This window comes from Tricharina praecox, assembly GCF_024521635.1.
Source record: "Tricharina praecox strain CBS 144465 chromosome Unknown BZA05scaffold_59, whole genome shotgun sequence".
Classification (NCBI taxonomy): domain Eukaryota; kingdom Fungi; phylum Ascomycota; class Pezizomycetes; order Pezizales; family Pyronemataceae; genus Tricharina; species Tricharina praecox.
Window position 1 is genome coordinate 1 of NW_026250461.1, and position 16,032 is coordinate 16,032.

The 16,032-nt window shown below is 54.7% G+C and overlaps 6 protein-coding genes across 6 annotated transcripts; 1 reads left to right on the forward strand and 5 right to left on the reverse strand.

The window, feature by feature from the left end:
• Positions 1-125: 125 nt before the first annotated feature.
• BZA05DRAFT_413673 (uncharacterized protein) lies at positions 126-961 on the reverse strand. The gene is made up of 3 exons (XM_051485207.1): positions 858-961; positions 680-799; positions 126-583 (listed from the first exon to the last, which is right to left on the reverse strand). Exons 1-3 carry the CDS (start codon positions 909-911, stop codon positions 287-289), a joined length of 471 nt encoding a protein of 156 aa, XP_051334569.1. The 5' UTR covers positions 912-961; the 3' UTR covers positions 126-286.
• A 14-nt stretch (positions 962-975) lies between these two features.
• On the reverse strand, positions 976-2,534 carry BZA05DRAFT_360596 (ubiquitin-conjugating enzyme/RWD-like protein). Its single transcript, XM_051481497.1, has 2 exons — positions 2,270-2,534; positions 976-2,209 (listed from the first exon to the last, which is right to left on the reverse strand). Exons 1-2 carry the CDS (start codon positions 2,328-2,330, stop codon positions 1,305-1,307), a joined length of 966 nt encoding a protein of 321 aa, XP_051334570.1. The 5' UTR covers positions 2,331-2,534; the 3' UTR covers positions 976-1,304.
• Positions 2,535-3,056: 522 nt separating this feature from the next.
• BZA05DRAFT_477915 (uncharacterized protein) lies at positions 3,057-5,539 on the reverse strand (the record flags this gene model as incomplete). The annotated part of the gene is made up of 4 exons (XM_051488332.1): positions 5,022-5,539; positions 3,951-4,958; positions 3,162-3,899; positions 3,057-3,112 (listed from the first exon to the last, which is right to left on the reverse strand). The coding sequence occupies exons 1-4, from the start codon at positions 5,440-5,442 to the stop codon at positions 3,057-3,059; spliced, it is 2,223 nt and encodes a 740-aa protein (XP_051334571.1). The 5' UTR covers positions 5,443-5,539.
• A 2,257-nt stretch (positions 5,540-7,796) lies between these two features.
• On the forward strand, positions 7,797-9,090 carry BZA05DRAFT_465698 (uncharacterized protein; the record flags this gene model as incomplete). Its single annotated transcript, XM_051487771.1, has 4 exons — positions 7,797-7,973; positions 8,036-8,425; positions 8,701-8,963; positions 9,063-9,090. 4 exons carry the CDS (start codon positions 7,797-7,799, stop codon positions 9,088-9,090), a joined length of 858 nt encoding a protein of 285 aa, XP_051334572.1.
• Positions 9,091-9,646: 556 nt separating this feature from the next.
• Positions 9,647-11,873, reverse strand: BZA05DRAFT_380584 (uncharacterized protein; the record flags this gene model as incomplete). The annotated part of the gene is made up of 2 exons (XM_051481918.1): positions 9,988-11,873; positions 9,647-9,919 (listed from the first exon to the last, which is right to left on the reverse strand). Exons 1-2 carry the CDS (start codon positions 11,443-11,445, stop codon positions 9,647-9,649), a joined length of 1,731 nt encoding a protein of 576 aa, XP_051334573.1. The 5' UTR covers positions 11,446-11,873.
• A 1,637-nt stretch (positions 11,874-13,510) lies between these two features.
• Positions 13,511-15,903, reverse strand: BZA05DRAFT_231557 (Septin-domain-containing protein). The gene is made up of 2 exons (XM_051479823.1): positions 15,026-15,903; positions 13,511-14,833 (listed from the first exon to the last, which is right to left on the reverse strand). Exons 1-2 carry the CDS (start codon positions 15,622-15,624, stop codon positions 13,786-13,788), a joined length of 1,647 nt encoding a protein of 548 aa, XP_051334574.1. The 5' UTR covers positions 15,625-15,903; the 3' UTR covers positions 13,511-13,785.
• Positions 15,904-16,032: the final 129 nt, after the last annotated feature.

The window sequence follows — 16,032 nt, forward strand, 5'->3', positions numbered from 1 at the left end:
GAGGAGCTGAGAATGGCCAACTACAAGGCTGGCTGGAAGTTTCCTGACCAGAAGTGGAGGGTCTAGGCCCTAGGGGGTGGGATTGCGTTGCGGGTGAGTTCCTTTTTTGTTTTAAAAGTACGAGATACCAAATAAATCTCTTTTTTTCTTAACGACTTCTTCTTGTAATGGTGATATTGTAGGTACATACATGTCGTAACAGCCAGCCATACCTTCCAACCTTCCTTCCCCACTGTGACATACGCGTGCTATTACTCTGTGGTCCCCAATCCCACCCATCCACTCCCTACACCCCCGCTCCCGCCCTCGCCGCAGCCACCTCACCCATTCTCGCAAACACCGCCGACGGATCCAAAAAGATCTGCATTCGCTGTGCCCTCATCACCCCGCCCTCCCCCTCCGCCTCCTCGGGCCAATCACACACGGCCAACCCACGGACCGTAAACACCTCCCTCTTCGGATCCCCCTTGACGACGTACGTGATATCGGCCGCCTGGTATACCCTGCCAGTGCCAGGGACGATATCGAAGTGCACTACCTCGTGCTCCATCGAGTCGAGTGCGGCAAAGGTTTGCGTGAACATCTGCTCGTGTTAATAACGTTTGGAAGGAGGGACTCAGGAATGACCTGGGGACGGATAGGGGAGGGATGATGGGGGGAGGGGACGGGGGAAACCCACGGCGAGGATGTTCTCGCGCCCACTCACGGGTGGCAGGTTGCCGAAGTGGATCGTCGCCGTGGGCGTGAAGAACTTGTCGACGTAATTCTCTGCGTCGAGGGCGGCGCTGGTCGAGTGGAACTGCTCCACGTTAGCTGGTTAGCTGGTGGAATAGAGGCCGTGGGTGGGGAAGGTGGACGTCAAGAAGCCATTGGTGGATTTCCTCGCGGGACGGTATGGCGGGCGGGGACATTGCTTGGGATTGTTCGTATTGTGGGATGGGGCGGATGGATCGTATCGTAGTTTATCTTATCTTGCTTCACAGTTACATACCTGTACAATGTACAGTGCTGCGAGTGATGGATGAATTACTAATCAGCAACCTGGTAAGTTGATTTCAAATGGAGACGATGCCCCGCAGGTAGTTAAGTGGGACCTGGATGAATACTAGCCCTCGATCCAGTCCCTATCGTGCGAGACCACTCACACTGCCCCGGGTACATGCAATAACAATCAAGCGGTGCAAACAATTCCCAATAACACAAACCAGATGTTCAAATTTAGAGTAGACCGACTCAAACGCCGAAGCATCGAAAACCAACCCAGAACAAAAAGACAGAAGCAATTAAACAGGAAGATGGTTCATCTAGTATACACTCGGCAAACCCAGGAACCTCTTAAGGAGGATTGCAGTCAACAGCACGACCAACGCAAAAATGATCCGGTCCAGCCAGAATGTCTCTTCACGTGCTTGCTGCTGCAGCGGGGGTGCAAAGCGCGGATCTAGATATGGCGGTAATGCTCCTTGCAGGTGTGCGGGTACTCCGTTCTGCTCTCTGCCGGGCGGAAGATGTCCGTTCATAGGTGGTGGGGCTTGTTGCGGTTGCGGTTGTGGTTGCGGCTGTGGCTGTGGCTGCGACGGCTGCTGCTGTGGCACCGCCGGCTGGGTTGGGGTAGGAGTTGCATCTGCCGCCGGCCCATCGCCGTTTGTGCCGCCCTGAGCCCCTTCACCCTCCTCCTTCTTGACCTTGAAACCGATCTTGAGCTCAGCTGGAGTTTCTTCCTCCACCTTCGCATCCAATCCCATTTCCTTGGCCGCCGCTTCGCTCTCCTTCAGGATCTCGACACTGCTCTTTCCGCACGTCTCACACTTCCACTCCCCGCTCGTCTCGGCAATCTTCCTCCGCTGGTCGTCACTGCACTCCAGCGCACCGACCTGTCCTTGAGGCTCACTCTCCATGAACCCACGTAGCGCGACCACCGCCGTCCGCACCCCCCACGCCGGCAGCCACGTATCCTCATGGTGGTCCGAGATGCTCAGACAGATCTCACGGTTGACCTCGAAGCGTCCGCTGGGCGAGAGGAACCTAAACGACGGGGGGCGCATGGGGTAGGCGGAGGGCAGGTTTATCCGGCCGTGGTAGATCCCGTTCGCGTAGGGGGACTCCGGCGGCCCGCGCATCGTGAAGTGCCATTCGAACAGGTTGTTCTCGAGCGGTGCCGCAAAGTAGTCCGGCGACGGCGAGTTCGCTAATTCGGCGGCTTCGCGCACTGTGCAGCGTTAAGTAAGTAACTGTGTCCCTGGCCGGGAGTGCGCGTGCGGGTGCATACGAATCCGCTTTATCGTCGGCGACTTTTTGTTGTAGGTTGGAGTTTCCGAGCTGCTCGCCATGCTATGTAATGAGCTAGGCTTGAGCTACCTCACGGTTGCTGACTAGATGGTGCCTTGTCGGCTAACGATGACGTTTAGGTCGGGTTCTGGTTGGTGCTTAGCTGCTCGACGTTGCAGCACGGGGGAGCAGGAAGGATGGATAATCGGTCTTGGGGAGTTGAACTGGAGGTCGTGATTGGGATCAGGTAAGGTGTCCTGTTTCGGATATGCATCTGCAGCTCTTCTATGATGCGAGGCCGCCGGGTAATAACGTCATGGCTGGCGGCTGAAAGAAACTCTACTAGGTATACCCTAAGCCCTACTAGAATTTGTCTACCTAGTACTACTTACAGGGACAACCATCTTCCGAGACGATATTTGGGTCTGGATAATCACTTCATGTTGAGGAGTGCAGACGTCAATGCGTAGTTAATCTGACGAATCGCCGAGTTTTCAGATTTCCCGCTGGGTCACAAAATTCGCGAGTGACAAACTGTGATTGCCAGAAACTGGGGGCACATCATGTGAATACTTCAAGTGCTTGCTTTAAGCACCCAATATTGGTGAACGAAACCCACCCAACCAATCATCGCGCCACTATTTGTTGGGTACGAATTCCGCACAAAATTCACAGGATCTTCATTTTAGGGTCTAAAACATTATGTGTTCATGAATCCGGAAATGTAAAACCGAATTGAAAAAAGCGTATCATCTAGGTAAGAGGAAGTAAATCTATGAATTCTAGCTTCAGATCGGAGTATCACCGAAGCTACGGAAAATCAGTAGATCGATGGAGCGGTCATCTTAGATATGTCAGAAAATATCTTCCCAGCAGCTCCCCCTCGTCATGACCGGGCATAAGCGCCACCTCGGGGGTTGCCTCCTCCTCCTCCTCCTTGTAATAACCAGGCATAAGCTCCATCTCGGGGGTTTTCTCCAACTCCGCCTCCCACCAACTTCCCACCCCTTTTATCTCCTTCTTCTCCTTGAATATGGGTTCACCATCCTCACCATCATCGTCGAAACTCTCAATCTCCCGCTTAGGTCCCATGAATCTGACTCTAAACAGCTGGCCAATGTGTTTTTCGCCGGGTATTTCCAGAGTTCCCTCTACCTCCGCCGACTGCGGTAGACACAACTCGGGACGGGGGCCTTCGGTGTGAGCGACCCATTCAATGACGGTATCGAATTCACCTGGGTGGCCCGAGAGGACTGATTCCGAGGGGGAGCTGGAGCTGGAGCGTTTCACCGGGGAAGGCAAACGGAACTCCGGGTTCTTGGGCTTGGGAAGAACGATCCTATCGGCATCGCCATTGGAAGATCCAGCGTATTCGTCATCATCAAATACATCCGGCTCGTCCGCGAGTTCAAATTCGTCAAATTCGTCGTCAAACTCGTCGACTTCTTCGTAGGATCCGTAGTCGTTGGTGTCTTCGTCGAAGATGACACGCTCCAGCTTTACCGGCTCTGCCCAGGGCTCTTTGGGGATGGGTCTTCTCTTGGCCGGAAAGCTGGCCGTAACGACGGTTTTGTCGTCCTCCTGGCTGAGCTCCACTTTCATCTTGGTGTTTTCTACGAGGACTTCCGGTGCTGCAAACATGGTTAGCTAGTTTCGTCTCAACAGAGAACTAGGGAGCTCACTCTTCTCCGTCGCCTTGATGCTGCGCATGACATCCACAAATGCCTCGGGTCTGAAATGGCAAGCTCTGCGCAGCTTGAATGACCCCTCCCACAACTTGGAAGCGTCCAGGATTATCTCGACACATTTGACCTCCCAGACCCTGCCACCAAGGCTCGCAAAAATCCGTTCCGTCTCCCGCAGGGCCTCGCAGCGGAGCTTCCTCCAATCTTGTTTGTCCCACACGTTCTCCCTAGGATTGAATGAATTCCCATATTTCTTACGGAGAAACATATCCTTCTGAATTTCGCTGTCGTCTCTGGTCCATTCTTCTCGGATGAGCTCCGGGATGAGGTGCAAAAGCCGTTCACTCATCAGTAGTCTAAGGACTGTTTCGAGTGACGGCGGGAACTCCTCAGTCGTGTACTGATAAGAGTGATGCTGCACCAGTTTCAGTCCGTCACTGCAAGCCGTGTACGGCGCGTTGATGTCGCTGTCCGACTCCTCCTGTGGTTTCAAGACGAAAACTGCGATCTGCGAGCAATCCCCAAAGGCCTTCCGAAGGATGTCCACTCCCTTGTCGTCGTCATCGACGTCGCAGACAATCCCCTTCAGTTCTCCCCATTTATCCGTTCCCTTCAGGAACGAATCAGGGCTTCCACAAGCCTCGGCCGCCTCCCGCAGCACGTCGGTAGCATTCTCCCCGCCCACCTCTCCCATCCCCCTTCCGAGACCACCCACACCACAGAACTGTACATCGTACCCGAACTCCTCGGCCGCCTGCAACGCCCAGGATCTGAAATCCTGTCTCGTCCACTCGAAGCGATGGTCGTGGTGCCTCATGAGATATGGGACCCCGTCGCGACGGTACCTCTCAGCCGCCGGCGCGTTGGGATCCAGGTTCGACAAGAAGTCGAAGAGCGCATTGAACTCTCTATTCGGCGTGGTGACGATGCAAACCTTCGGTTTCAGCTTTCCCAGCAGAGTTGGTGCAAACTGCGAGCGTGGGCCAGGGTCGAGATGTTCAAGTACTAGACACTCCTCGTTAGTTTCTATGTACCCTTTCGATTGCGGGGAAATTAGGTTGCGCCCACCTTCGGCAGAGACAATCACCTCATGGTAGCCGACGTCCTCGATCCGCAGCGCTTCGAAACTTCCTTGAAGCAGCCTAATGTCGAGACCACGCCATCTGTCCTCTTCGTCCCCAAACGGCTGTTCTAGAAACATCCAACTCTTGCTCTGCGCAACTTCGTCATCGATGTCGACACCTGTCATCTGCCCCAGAGGCAACTCGTCTTCACACGGGACCAAACGACGGATGAAGGTTGCTTCGCCGCAGCCAACGTCAAGAAGCCTGGGGATGTTTCCTGCGAACCGCGGAGTGGCAGCAATTGAGCGCAGAATGTCGTGGATGGCACGCTGTCTCTGGATCTGAAGAGGTGGTTCAAATACCAGATATGGAATATCGGGAGGAGGGGGCGAACCGTCTTCCGACGGTGGAAGGGGGATGTCCATGGTGTTTTGTCGCTGTTTTCTTTCTTGGCGTTGGGTGGATGTTATTGGATGGAGTTGAAATACGGTTGAAGCGGGATGTAGAAGTAGGATGTTGCCGACAACCCTAATTGGTGATCGACATGTGCACTAGCTAAACTTTATCACATCACTCTATAGATTAGAGTGCACATAGGGCTGAAGCCTCAGGGGACATCTAGTGCCGGAGTAAGTGAACATTCGGATCGGGGGAATTAAAATCCAAATGCGGTAATATACTAGCATTTATTTATTTTATTTTCTCACGCTCCATGGCCCCGCAGAGACCGAAAATCACAATATTTCGGCCAGTTCTTGCCCGTTTTCTTCGATAAAACACTCTTCTGGATCGCATGAGCACGCGCATTCTATTGGTTCTATTCTTCAACAGGTCTGTCACTAATACCATTGACCGCGCTTCCGCAGCCTACTCTAGAGCTCTAGCGCTTCAGCGCTCGACAACCCCGCCGGGAACGAATATCACAATTTCTCGGCCAGTTCTTGCCCATTTTCCAAAGCGCAGATGTACAAAGCTCATCAACAGGTTAGCGATAAGTCAGAATTGTAGTAGATTGTAGGTAATTAGTTTCCATTTATGTACAAAATATCCTTTATCACGGCAATTAGCCACCATGTTGTGGTGCCAAGACGTCCCAATCGGGCAACTGGGTGTTGCAAGACTGCCCAATCGGGCATTGTGGCTGTTCAGCTGCTGGACATTCCCAGGGCCTCTCCATACTAAATCTTTTTTCGTCTATTTATTTTTAATTTTGGTTGCCACTCAACCACAACGTTTTTTTTAAAAAAAGGGCGCTGTATAAATCATCTCCTGCCTCTTCTCTATCACTGTACAGAGCTTTTTTTTTTTAAAAAAAAACGGCTTTTTACCCTCGTGCACCCCTCCGGCGCTGAAATAGCGCCCATGTACCCCCCTATCCTCGATGTACCCCACGCAAAATTTTATAATTAAAGTACGGTAATTGTTTACCGCAACAAAACAGATTTACTCCTCCACCACCACCATAAACCAGATTTTAGTTCAATTAAAGTACGGCAATTCTTCACCACAACAAAATAGAGGCCCTTTCTTATGGCAAATGGGCCGAAATCTACAAAGCGGCTGTGACACCGTTCGACTGGGAGGGCTTCAACAAAATCATCAAGGAGGACTCGGGCTCAGACTCTCCGCGCCAGGCAGAAGAGACTAGAGAGAACCGACTTCAGCTTCAATCCTGCAAGCCACCATTGACCAAGATACCGCGGGGTAGACCGGCAAAAAAGCGAGTACAGAAGGGCGACATGCGGAGGAAGGGGTACACTCCTAGCAATGGTGGATCTAGTCTGCCGGACGTGTCTAATAAACCTCCGCCACGCTGTAGCATCTGCAGTGGTGTTGGTCACTATGCGCCCAAATGTAGGCAGCCACACAGGTAAGCAATTACTGAAAACCCGGAAAAAGAAAAAACGCTGCTACATACGTGGTTCTGGTGGGTAGAACTACAATCTGGCTTTTAGTGGTGGAGAAATAAATCTGTTTTGTTGTGGTGAAGAATTGCCGTACAGTGACAAAAAAATACATACTTTAATTGAACTAAAATCTGGTTTTTGGTGGTGGTGGAGGAATAAATCTGTTTTGTTGTGGTAAACAATTACCGTACTCTAATTATAAAATTTTGTGTGGGGTACATCGAGGATAGGGGGGTACATGGGCGCTATTTCAGCGCCGGAGGGGTCCACGAGGGTAAAAAGCCGTTTTTAAAATTAGGTTGTTAACTAACCGAACGTCAAAACGGGAGTGAAACACTCCGGTTTTAGATGTCCCCAACATACAAGGTGTTTTCGGGGCTTTTGAATATCTTGGCACCTCTGTTCTACACACAATTGGTGAATACCCGATTCGGCTCGGCAGCCCACGGTGACTGTCGGCCAAATAAACACAGCGGGTTCTATCACCTCCAAGTCGGAGAAACAAGGTCGGGTTCTATCCGGATCCAGAACAGCAACCGCAACCCCCCCCCCCCCCCCCCCCCCCCCGAAAAAAAACCCGGTGTTCCCTCCGCCATCTCACAACCTACCCTCAACTTCACAAACCAAGGTATGCCGGTCAAAAATCAACCAGAGTTAAAGCAAAAGAAGCCCAACCAGTAACGAAGGTGGTACCATGCCCGCGTAAGTACATAGCTCCCACAAGCTCCCATTCCGCAACCGAAATTAACCCGCAGCGGTAACTACAGTCCGTGCTACTCTTCCGACCTGGAGGAGGGGGAGGTGGTTGTGAATCCCTCACCTTCCGTCAAGTGCACCCTATATGTATCAAGGTGTTCCGTAATGAGGACCAGATGAGGAGCCACAAAGAGAGCGCCGACGACCATGCGTACTGTCGGCTGCACAATATCGACTTTCGTTCGTGGGAGGAGCATTGCAAGCACCGCGTTCTCAGTCGTGGGCATTTCACTTGTCACATCTGTTACAAGGACTTCAAGAGTCAGCGCGGATTGGCGATTCATGCGGATCGGGTATGTTGCTTGCTTGCTGATGCGCGGTGTGGACCCGAGTGGTGTTGTTGACCAAGCCGCAGGTACACAAGCCCATCGAATATGTGACCTACTTTGTGTGCCGACAGACCTTGAAGGGCAGCAAAAACGGGCTCACAATGCACTCGGAGAAGAACTGCAGGGGAGGAATGGCCCACGGAGACTCGATGCACCAGAACGACCATGCCATGAGACCCGGAGCAGTCCAACAGTGGGTGATGGATCTCAGAGCTATGGACGACGATGGTTTCCCCACCCAGGACAACATCCATGCCTCTCAGCGCTCAGTCCAGCCACCGACGATCACGCAGAGAGATATGGGCGGCGACGGCTTTCCCACGCACCACAGAAGCAACAGCTATTCCACTCAGGCCACTGGAAAGTTCCCCACGCAGAACTACAACCAGAATAACCACCATGGCTCTCGGCCCGGAGTCCATCAGGCGATGACCACTCTCGGAGATTTGCCCGGCGGAGGTTTCCCACCCAGAACAACAACCGCAGCAGAAGCAACAGACTTGCCTCTCAGCGCGCATTGAAGCCGCCGATGAGCACGCAAGGAGTTGTGGGCGGCGGTAGCATCCCCACGCATCACAGAAGCAACAGCTATTCCACTCGGGCCATCGTAGGCTTCTCCACGCCGAACCACCCCCCGAACCGCCCCCCGAACCACCGCGCCAGACGTGCCGCTTAGCGCGCATCCATGCAGTGGATTAAGACGCAGGGAGAAGTAGGCGGTGGCGGTGGCAGCGGCGGCGGCTTCCTCACGCACCACGCCCGCAACAGGGTCGACACCACCAGCACCGCCAGCAACAGAGCCGCCAACGATCTCGGCATCGCCCACCACGAGATGTACAAGTACTTCAACCAGGTTCACGGAAAGTACATTTGCCCGTGCGGCAGCAAGATGAATACGTACAACGGCTTGTGGCAGCACCTGGAGGGCCCCGCACATACCCGTCGCAAGGCTGTGTATGAACCCCCCATCCCGTCCATCCCATCCCCCCCTTCCCCGACGGCTAGAATTGAAGCTGATATGTTGTGTAACTACGTAGCTGCCCCGCCTGCAAGAGGGAATTCAACGCCCCCTCGGCGCTGATCCAGCATCAAGAGCGGCAGGTGCGGACGCCCAACCGCCCACACCACGGCCGGTGGATCTTCGAAGGACAATAACGAGGAGAACCAGTGGGCTTCCTGGTAAACGGGTCAAGGACGAGATCTTTTGGTACGTATATGGCCTCTCATCCCATCCCATCCCATTCCCGGATAGGTACCGAGCTAATATGTTGTTGCACTCCAGGCTTCTGCGCATTTGAGGTTAACATTTCTTACCATTTCTCTCATTTCATTCACTTCTGTCAGTAGGATGGCTGCACAGTTGTTTGGCGCATTGTCATGGGTTGGGCGTTTGTACTAGCTTCTTGAGATAGACTGAATCAATGATATCACGAGTGACCTCAAATGACCGATCACCTTTTCCTAGTAGTAGTCTGTTCATGTTCCCGTGGACCAGTTCCAGCGAATCACCGTGAGTTTGGTTCACCCATCCATAGCCATACCGTAGACCGTCCCCATACCCATCCATTAAACCCCATCCTATATAACCAAAAAAGTGTACAACAACCCCCCCCCGCCCGCGCCCCCTTCCCCCACCCCTAATCCTCCCTCAACATCCTCAGCAAAAACTCCCTAAAGCTCCCTTTGGCGACCTCGACGACCTTCGCACCGACAGACACGCCATACTTCTTCTTGAAGACCTTCTTGACCCTTCTTAGGTGTCTCGGGTCCCAATGGATCCTTGTGGCGCGCGAGATCAGCAGGTCCTCGCGGCTCTGCTCCACTACCGCTACCAGCGCTTGCTGCAAAAGCTTCGCGTCGCGCAAAGGCCGGTCTGTGACGCCTGAGAGAATGTGGAGGAGTGTTTCGCCCTGTGTGTGCATGTGTGAGCGGGGGCGCGGGGGCGGGGTGGGGGGTTGGGGGAAGGGGGGGTAGCTACCACAAGGTTCTTGGAGTGCTTCATGACAGCCTTCGCCAAGTCGCGCTGATAGACCTGTCTATACAGCTGGGCGACGGCGAGGAGCCATCGATCGGAGCGGTTAACAATAATCCCGACCATTTCGGTTTCACCACCCGCGGCGCCATTAGTGCGCTCCAGGATCGTGCCAAGTCTTTTAACGTCCTCATGGACGCCCGCTTCTACGAACGGCGCGGACTCGTCCATGCGGCCGCAGGAGAGCTGCGCCATCACCGCGACGCGGAACTTGTTGGCGGGCAGCTCCTCGGCGACTGCTTTCTCGAGCGACGAGTCGTATTTGGCGTCCTTGAAGCATGCCTTGATCGCTTCCGTCTCGGCGTTGGATTTGCCCATTAGCGCTTCGATCAGCAGCTCGTTGCGCGTCTCCTTTTTCTGGTACCAGCCGTTCGAAAACCACGCTTCGCTCTCGTAGGGCCCCAGGGCTACGGCGAAGATGATTTTGCCGAAGGGCGTGGACGTCGTGAAAACGGATTTTATGTGCTTGGCTAGGTTTACGCCCCGGTAGAGCGTCTTGTATTCTTTGCGCAGCGATTTGAGCTGCTGCGGCGTCAGAGTCGGCAGGATTTCTATTAGTGGCTGCGGCGAGGGTCGCGTGAATGTGTGTCGGAGCTCGTCGAGGATTGCTTTCGCGTCTGAGGCGGGGTTGTATGTGCGCTCGGGAGATGGGGAGCTGGCGCGGGAGGGGGCGACATAGGGGGAGGCTATCATTACGGGTCTGCTGTTTGAGGGCGTGTTGGGCTGGTTGTTGGATTGGCTGTGGCCTTCACCTTCGTAGCTGGGTCGGCCGTGGAAGCTCAGTGATGGCTTAGCGAATGCCGGTGGGCCAATGGAGAAGGAGCCGGATGCCTGGTGCTTTCCTATACCGATGGATCCCGAGGCGGAGATCAGCGAGTTAGGCTGGGCGGCGAAGACAGGCGACGGCATGGGCGAGATGGACTGGTATGTTCCGTGATAGGGCAGCAAGGCGGGTGAGGGTGGTGGCAGAGTTCCCGCTGCGTGTGCACTATGGCCGTTGCTACCGCCGCCCGGCGACAGAGAAAGCTTCGACAACGAAGGAATCCCGAGCTTTCCCAGCTTGCCGGAGAAGCCGCTTCCGTTTGGCTTGCCATTGCCCTCGGTGTAACTAGCATTCGCACCCATCCCGGTCGATGCCGATATAGATTGTGTCAACGACTGCGTTGTAGTGGAGTCGGAGAGCACATGGTGGTAATAGTCGGGATTCTCAAACTGTGGTGGTGCCTGTCCGGGAGGATAGACCTTCCCGGCCCCCTCACCCGGCAACGGCCCGGTCAGATTGTTCGGATCCAAGTTTGGCGGCATATCGCCGCCGTACGGAACGATCGCCGTCGGACCCCCCGTCTGATACTGGAAAACAGTTGGGACGGTAGACTGCAACGCCGGTCTTCCCTGGCCAGACATCGGGAAAGAGGCCGTTTGCGGCGGCGGCGGGGCGGCAATGGTCGTATACACCCCCGGCTGTGGCGGCGGGAGCGCAGCAATCGAAGTGACACTGTAGGTCCCAGGCTGGGGCGGCGGCGGAGAGGGTACATGTCCGTAGCTGTTCTCGGGCGGCGGATAGCTAAGGTTGTATGCCACCCCCTGCGGCGGTTTCCCGACGCCATAATCCGCGGGCACATCCGGCGGGTACGACGAGTAATTCGCCGCATGCGTTGCCTGCGCCTGATTGGACAACGCCCCACCAGCACCGCCGTACACCCCCAGTGCACCCACTGCACCCACTGCAGCCTGCTCACCACCGTAGCCATAACTCCGCTCGCGCGTCTTTTCACCGGCAGCAGCATCCTTCCTCGCGCGCCGCCGCGCGCCCTCGCGCTCGGTCTCGCTCCCGCCCCTGTCGTCATCGCGCCGCGGTCCCCTGCTCCGGCTGCGATCGCGCCTGCTGTCGTCCCGCGGCGCGGCCAGTCTGGTCTCCTCGGCCCCGTCGGCCCCCTCCGCGTCCCGCCTGGCGGCTCGCGCGGCGCGCTTCTGCGCTTTGTGCGCGGCGTAGTCGGGGGAGTCTTTATCCGGTCGCGGCATTGTGTGTGTATGGGGGGGCGTGTGTTTAATTTCTTGCGTTCGTTGGCTCGTTGGCTCGTGAAGGTGATGGTGATGGTGATGATGATGATGATGAAGGCGAGGGCGAAGGTGATTGTGAAGGCAGGGAGATCAATCAACGGGCGCGGGTTTTTTCCCGTCGCGCTCTACTTAAAGACTTAGAGTCTTAAGCCTCGACGGGCAGAGTCTGGTCGGTCGCATGCGGGCTGGCATTGGCATTGGCGCCGCATACTGCTGCTTCTGCTGCTGCAGGTGGTGTAACAGCGAGAGGTGGCTGGCTGGCTTCGTGGTGTTTGTTGATCCAAGCGATCGACCGACCGACCGGGATTCTTCAGCTGGCATTGGCCCACTGCGGGTTTTGTTTTGTGTGCATGTGGCATGTGGGGAATCCGCTCCGGCAAATCGATATCGATGGACGTCCGTATGTGCAAATGTACCGACACGGTTGTTCCTCTACGATTAGCGATCGAGCGCCCTGCCTGCGCTGGGCTGTGGCTGCCTACGGCGGAATCGGAAGCGGATGCTGATGGCGCGATTGCGGATCGATGATCTGTCGAGACTCGGCGGACTCGGCGGAGCTGTGGAGCTGCGGACTGGACCCTGTAATACCGTACCAGGTAGCTGTGGCCTTTGAAGCTTGGGAAACATCACAGACAACAAAGCCTCCTCCATATGCTACTCTACATGGAGACCGAAGACTGCGGATCACGAAACGATTCACTATGTTTCAACCTCTCATACCGGTAGGGGAACAGGCAGGAACACTGTTTTAATTCTACATACTGCTTCTGGACTAACCGAACAGGTAGATACTTCTTAATAATCTATTAGTAAAACCACTCTATCCTGGTTTAGACATCGGGCCTGGACAGGGACGACATCGTGCCTCATCCTCTCCCCAGGGGTCCGGCGAAGGGCCGATATCTGAGGACTCATCATACTTTGGGTTTCAGCTTTTAAACCTATATATGGCAGGAAATAAGAGGGTATGAAGTATACGGAAAGAAAAGAAAAAGGAGCGGTATCAGTTGGCCAGATCGAAATGAAGAAAGTTCGAAACGCGAGATAAAGATATGAAGAAAAATACCCGAACGAATGCGTCTCAAACCAACAGACCCCCCTCCCTCCCTCCGAAGTATACAGCAAACTCATCATCACGGGTCATCAATTCTACTATAGAGGAGCGATAACGGTAACGGGGGGAGAAGTGAGTCTTGAGATAAGTAGTGAAATAGTGTAACGGGAGAAGAAGAAAAACTACAAGAAAACCCCCTGAAGAAAGTTGAAAGTTGAAACATCCATCCACCACAACCACAACCACCAATCGCGAGATCACCGCTCTGGGGGACATAAGTGGGTAGACAAACTGGAATACAAACAAAAAAAAGAAAGAGAGAGTGAAAGCAATAGAAATGTAACCACACGTCGAGGTCAAGGGGAGGGTATTAGGAAATAGGGAAAGGGAAAGAGAAAACCCGGAAAGCTGTCACAGACGCAAACACAAGAAAAAGATAAAGGGAAAAAGAAGAAAAAACCGACAGATATAAAATCGCGGGCTCATCCAGATCCCGTCTTGCAAAGTAACCCCACAGAAGCCCAACTTGAGAGAAAGAAAAGAGAAAAAACCATCCCCACAGACTCCCAACCCAGAGCGCCTACCGCAATCATACAAACACATCCATTTTCGCTCCTGCCAGAGGTCGATCAGAACCGTCTCCGCGTTCTATTTCCCGAGCCCAGCCTCTCGCTCCTCCAGTTCTCGTACCAGTATTCCCTGCTCTTTTCTCTGAGCTCGGCCCGCCACTCGCTGAAGACACTGTCTTTGAGCCTAGTGAAGTCGCAGTGGGCCTCGTTGTGTGGATCCGCGAATCCCCACGGGAAGTGGCGGCCGAGGGGCTCGCCGGGCTGGTAGGAATCCGGGGATATGATCGACAACGGGATGAAACACAGACCAGCGGTGATGCCCATGGGGCGTTGGAACTCAGCCGAAGAGTCAGCCGTGGCGGACCTATCTTCGTCGTCATCCCCAGCCGCAGTGTGGCCACGTGCAACGCCCGAATCTTCATCGTCATCGTGTTCCGGGCCTTCTTCATCCTCTTCCACCAATGAGCCTCGCTGGCCTGCCTTGTGGTGCTCGTCCTCCTCAACCTCCAGCTCCAGTGACTCGAGAGGGTCCTCGTGTGCCGCGGCAAGTCCCCTTCGGACGATGTCCTTGAGGTACTCCATGTGCTTGGAGGTGCAGGTATCGGACTTGCTGATGACCGGAATCACCACCGACTTGCCATGGAGGGCTTTGAGGACCGAGATATCGAGGTCGGGATCCAGGCCACCGGCCTCGTTGGATCCGACTTTGCCAGGGAAGTGGTTGTTGGGGGTCAATCTGGCAGGATCGAGGAGCAGGAATACGCAGTGGATGTGGGTGTCTCTAATTCCCGGAGCACGGATAACCTTTGTTTCCTCGGAGAATGTCTCTTGGAACTTGTCCTCGATGAAAGCGACGGTCTCTCGCAGCTGCAGGTCGACCATATTCTTTTCCAATCCGGCCGAGTCCCACAAAGTAAGACCAATGCGTTCACCGTCGATCTCCGTCTCAATGTACGTTGACTTGAAGGGACTATCGGAAGTAGTGCCAGTGTGATCGGTCTGAGGGGGCGTGTCTCCTGTATGACCGCGTTTCTTGAGGGAGAGCGAGTGACCCAGAAATCGCAGGAACGACGTCTTTCCAGAGTTCCTGGCGCCGATAACCAGCACACTATCGGTAGTCCGTCAGCATTGCTCGGGATGTATGCAGATCGTCACGATGGGGGCAGATGGGTAGTGCAGAGCTCACTTCCGACGGGAGAGTGCATGTAAGTTGGGACCAGCAGCCAACCAATTTACAAATACAACGGGAAGTTGCCGCACGACACCGAAAATCAGGGAAGAGACAGTTTGAGTCACTTACTTGAACGGAGTAGGGTCTTTCCTCCTTCTCACCCGTCTGGGAGAGTTGACGGTGCTCACAGCGCTACTAGCATAACTGTATCTTCCGCGGTGTGCCATACTTCCGACATTCGCGTATGGGTCTTCCGAGATGGGTACCGAAGTACTCCTGACGTACTCGCCAGCCGGACCGATGACCGAATCCGAGCTCTTCCTGCCGGGGACGAATCCGCCCATGGCTGCATGGTACTGTGGCTGTTGCTTCCTGTAACCGTTGCTGACGGTCTCCTCGCTGGCATTGAACCTGCCGGAGAGGATGTCGACCGAGTCCCTCACGTCCTTGCCGAGAAGGTGATTGGGGTAGCTGCCGTTATTGGCGGAGCCATTGACAGGAAGGTCGGGAAGCTTGGGAGGGGAGGGGGCAACGACAGGCATCTTGCGTACAGGATCACCAGACTTACTGCGGCGGAGAAAACCGAGTGTGCGGCGGGAGGAGGCGGGAGTGGAGGAGGTTGTGGAGCGAGAGGGTATTGGGGGAACAGGAGGATGTTGGGGTTGCTGCTGCTCGGCGGACTTTGGAGTGGGCGGCCGCTTGGCGGATGACTGAGAGCGAGACGACATTTCTGGTTTAGGTGAGGATGCGAACTTCCCAAAGCGTCAGTGAGTGCGTGTGGGCGAGTGGGCGTGCGTGAGTTTGTTTGTGTGTGTGAAAGCGTCGTGGAGGGGCGATGGGTGATGGTTCGTGCTGGGGACAGGCTTGCAAGCTGCGCCTCTACCGGGTGCCCTGGGGACCGAAAGATTGGGCGAATGAGATAGATGAAGGTTGAATTGAAGTTGCAAATCACCACTTTTGGCGAGAAAGACGGAGTCAAAGAGAGTGAGAACGAGAGTGAGAGCGAGAGTGAGAACGAAAGTGAGAGTGAGAGCGAGTGAGTGAGAGTGGGTGAGGGTTTCCGTGCTTGTTCCGTCGTCCGAGTGCGAATATATCGTCCGTTGACCTGTCCGCCTAGCCGAGTAGGATGCGAAAAA

Bases quoted from the DNA above. Each gene is read 5' to 3' on its own strand.
- BZA05DRAFT_413673 (XM_051485207.1), bottom strand. From the start codon at position 911: ATGTCCCCGCCCGCCATACCGTCCCGCGAGGAAATCCACCAATGGCTT. The intron at 800-857 runs GTCCACCTTCCC...AACGTGGAGCAG, and splicing joins TCCACCAATGGCTTCTTGAC to TTCCACTCGACCAGCGCCGC. The intron at 584-679 runs GTGGGTTTCCCC...TAACACGAGCAG, and splicing joins GGCGCGAGAACATCCTCGCC to ATGTTCACGCAAACCTTTGC.
- BZA05DRAFT_360596 (XM_051481497.1), bottom strand. From the start codon at position 2,330: ATGGCGAGCAGCTCGGAAACTCCAACCTACAACAAAAAGTCGCCGACG. The intron at 2,210-2,269 runs GTATGCACCCGC...AACGCTGCACAG, and splicing joins GCCGACGATAAAGCGGATTC to TGCGCGAAGCCGCCGAATTA.
- BZA05DRAFT_231557 (XM_051479823.1), bottom strand. From the start codon at position 15,624: ATGTCGTCTCGCTCTCAGTCATCCGCCAAGCGGCCGCCCACTCCAAAG. The intron at 14,834-15,025 runs GTAAGTGACTCA...GACTACCGATAG, and splicing joins AAAGACCCTACTCCGTTCAA to TGTGCTGGTTATCGGCGCCA.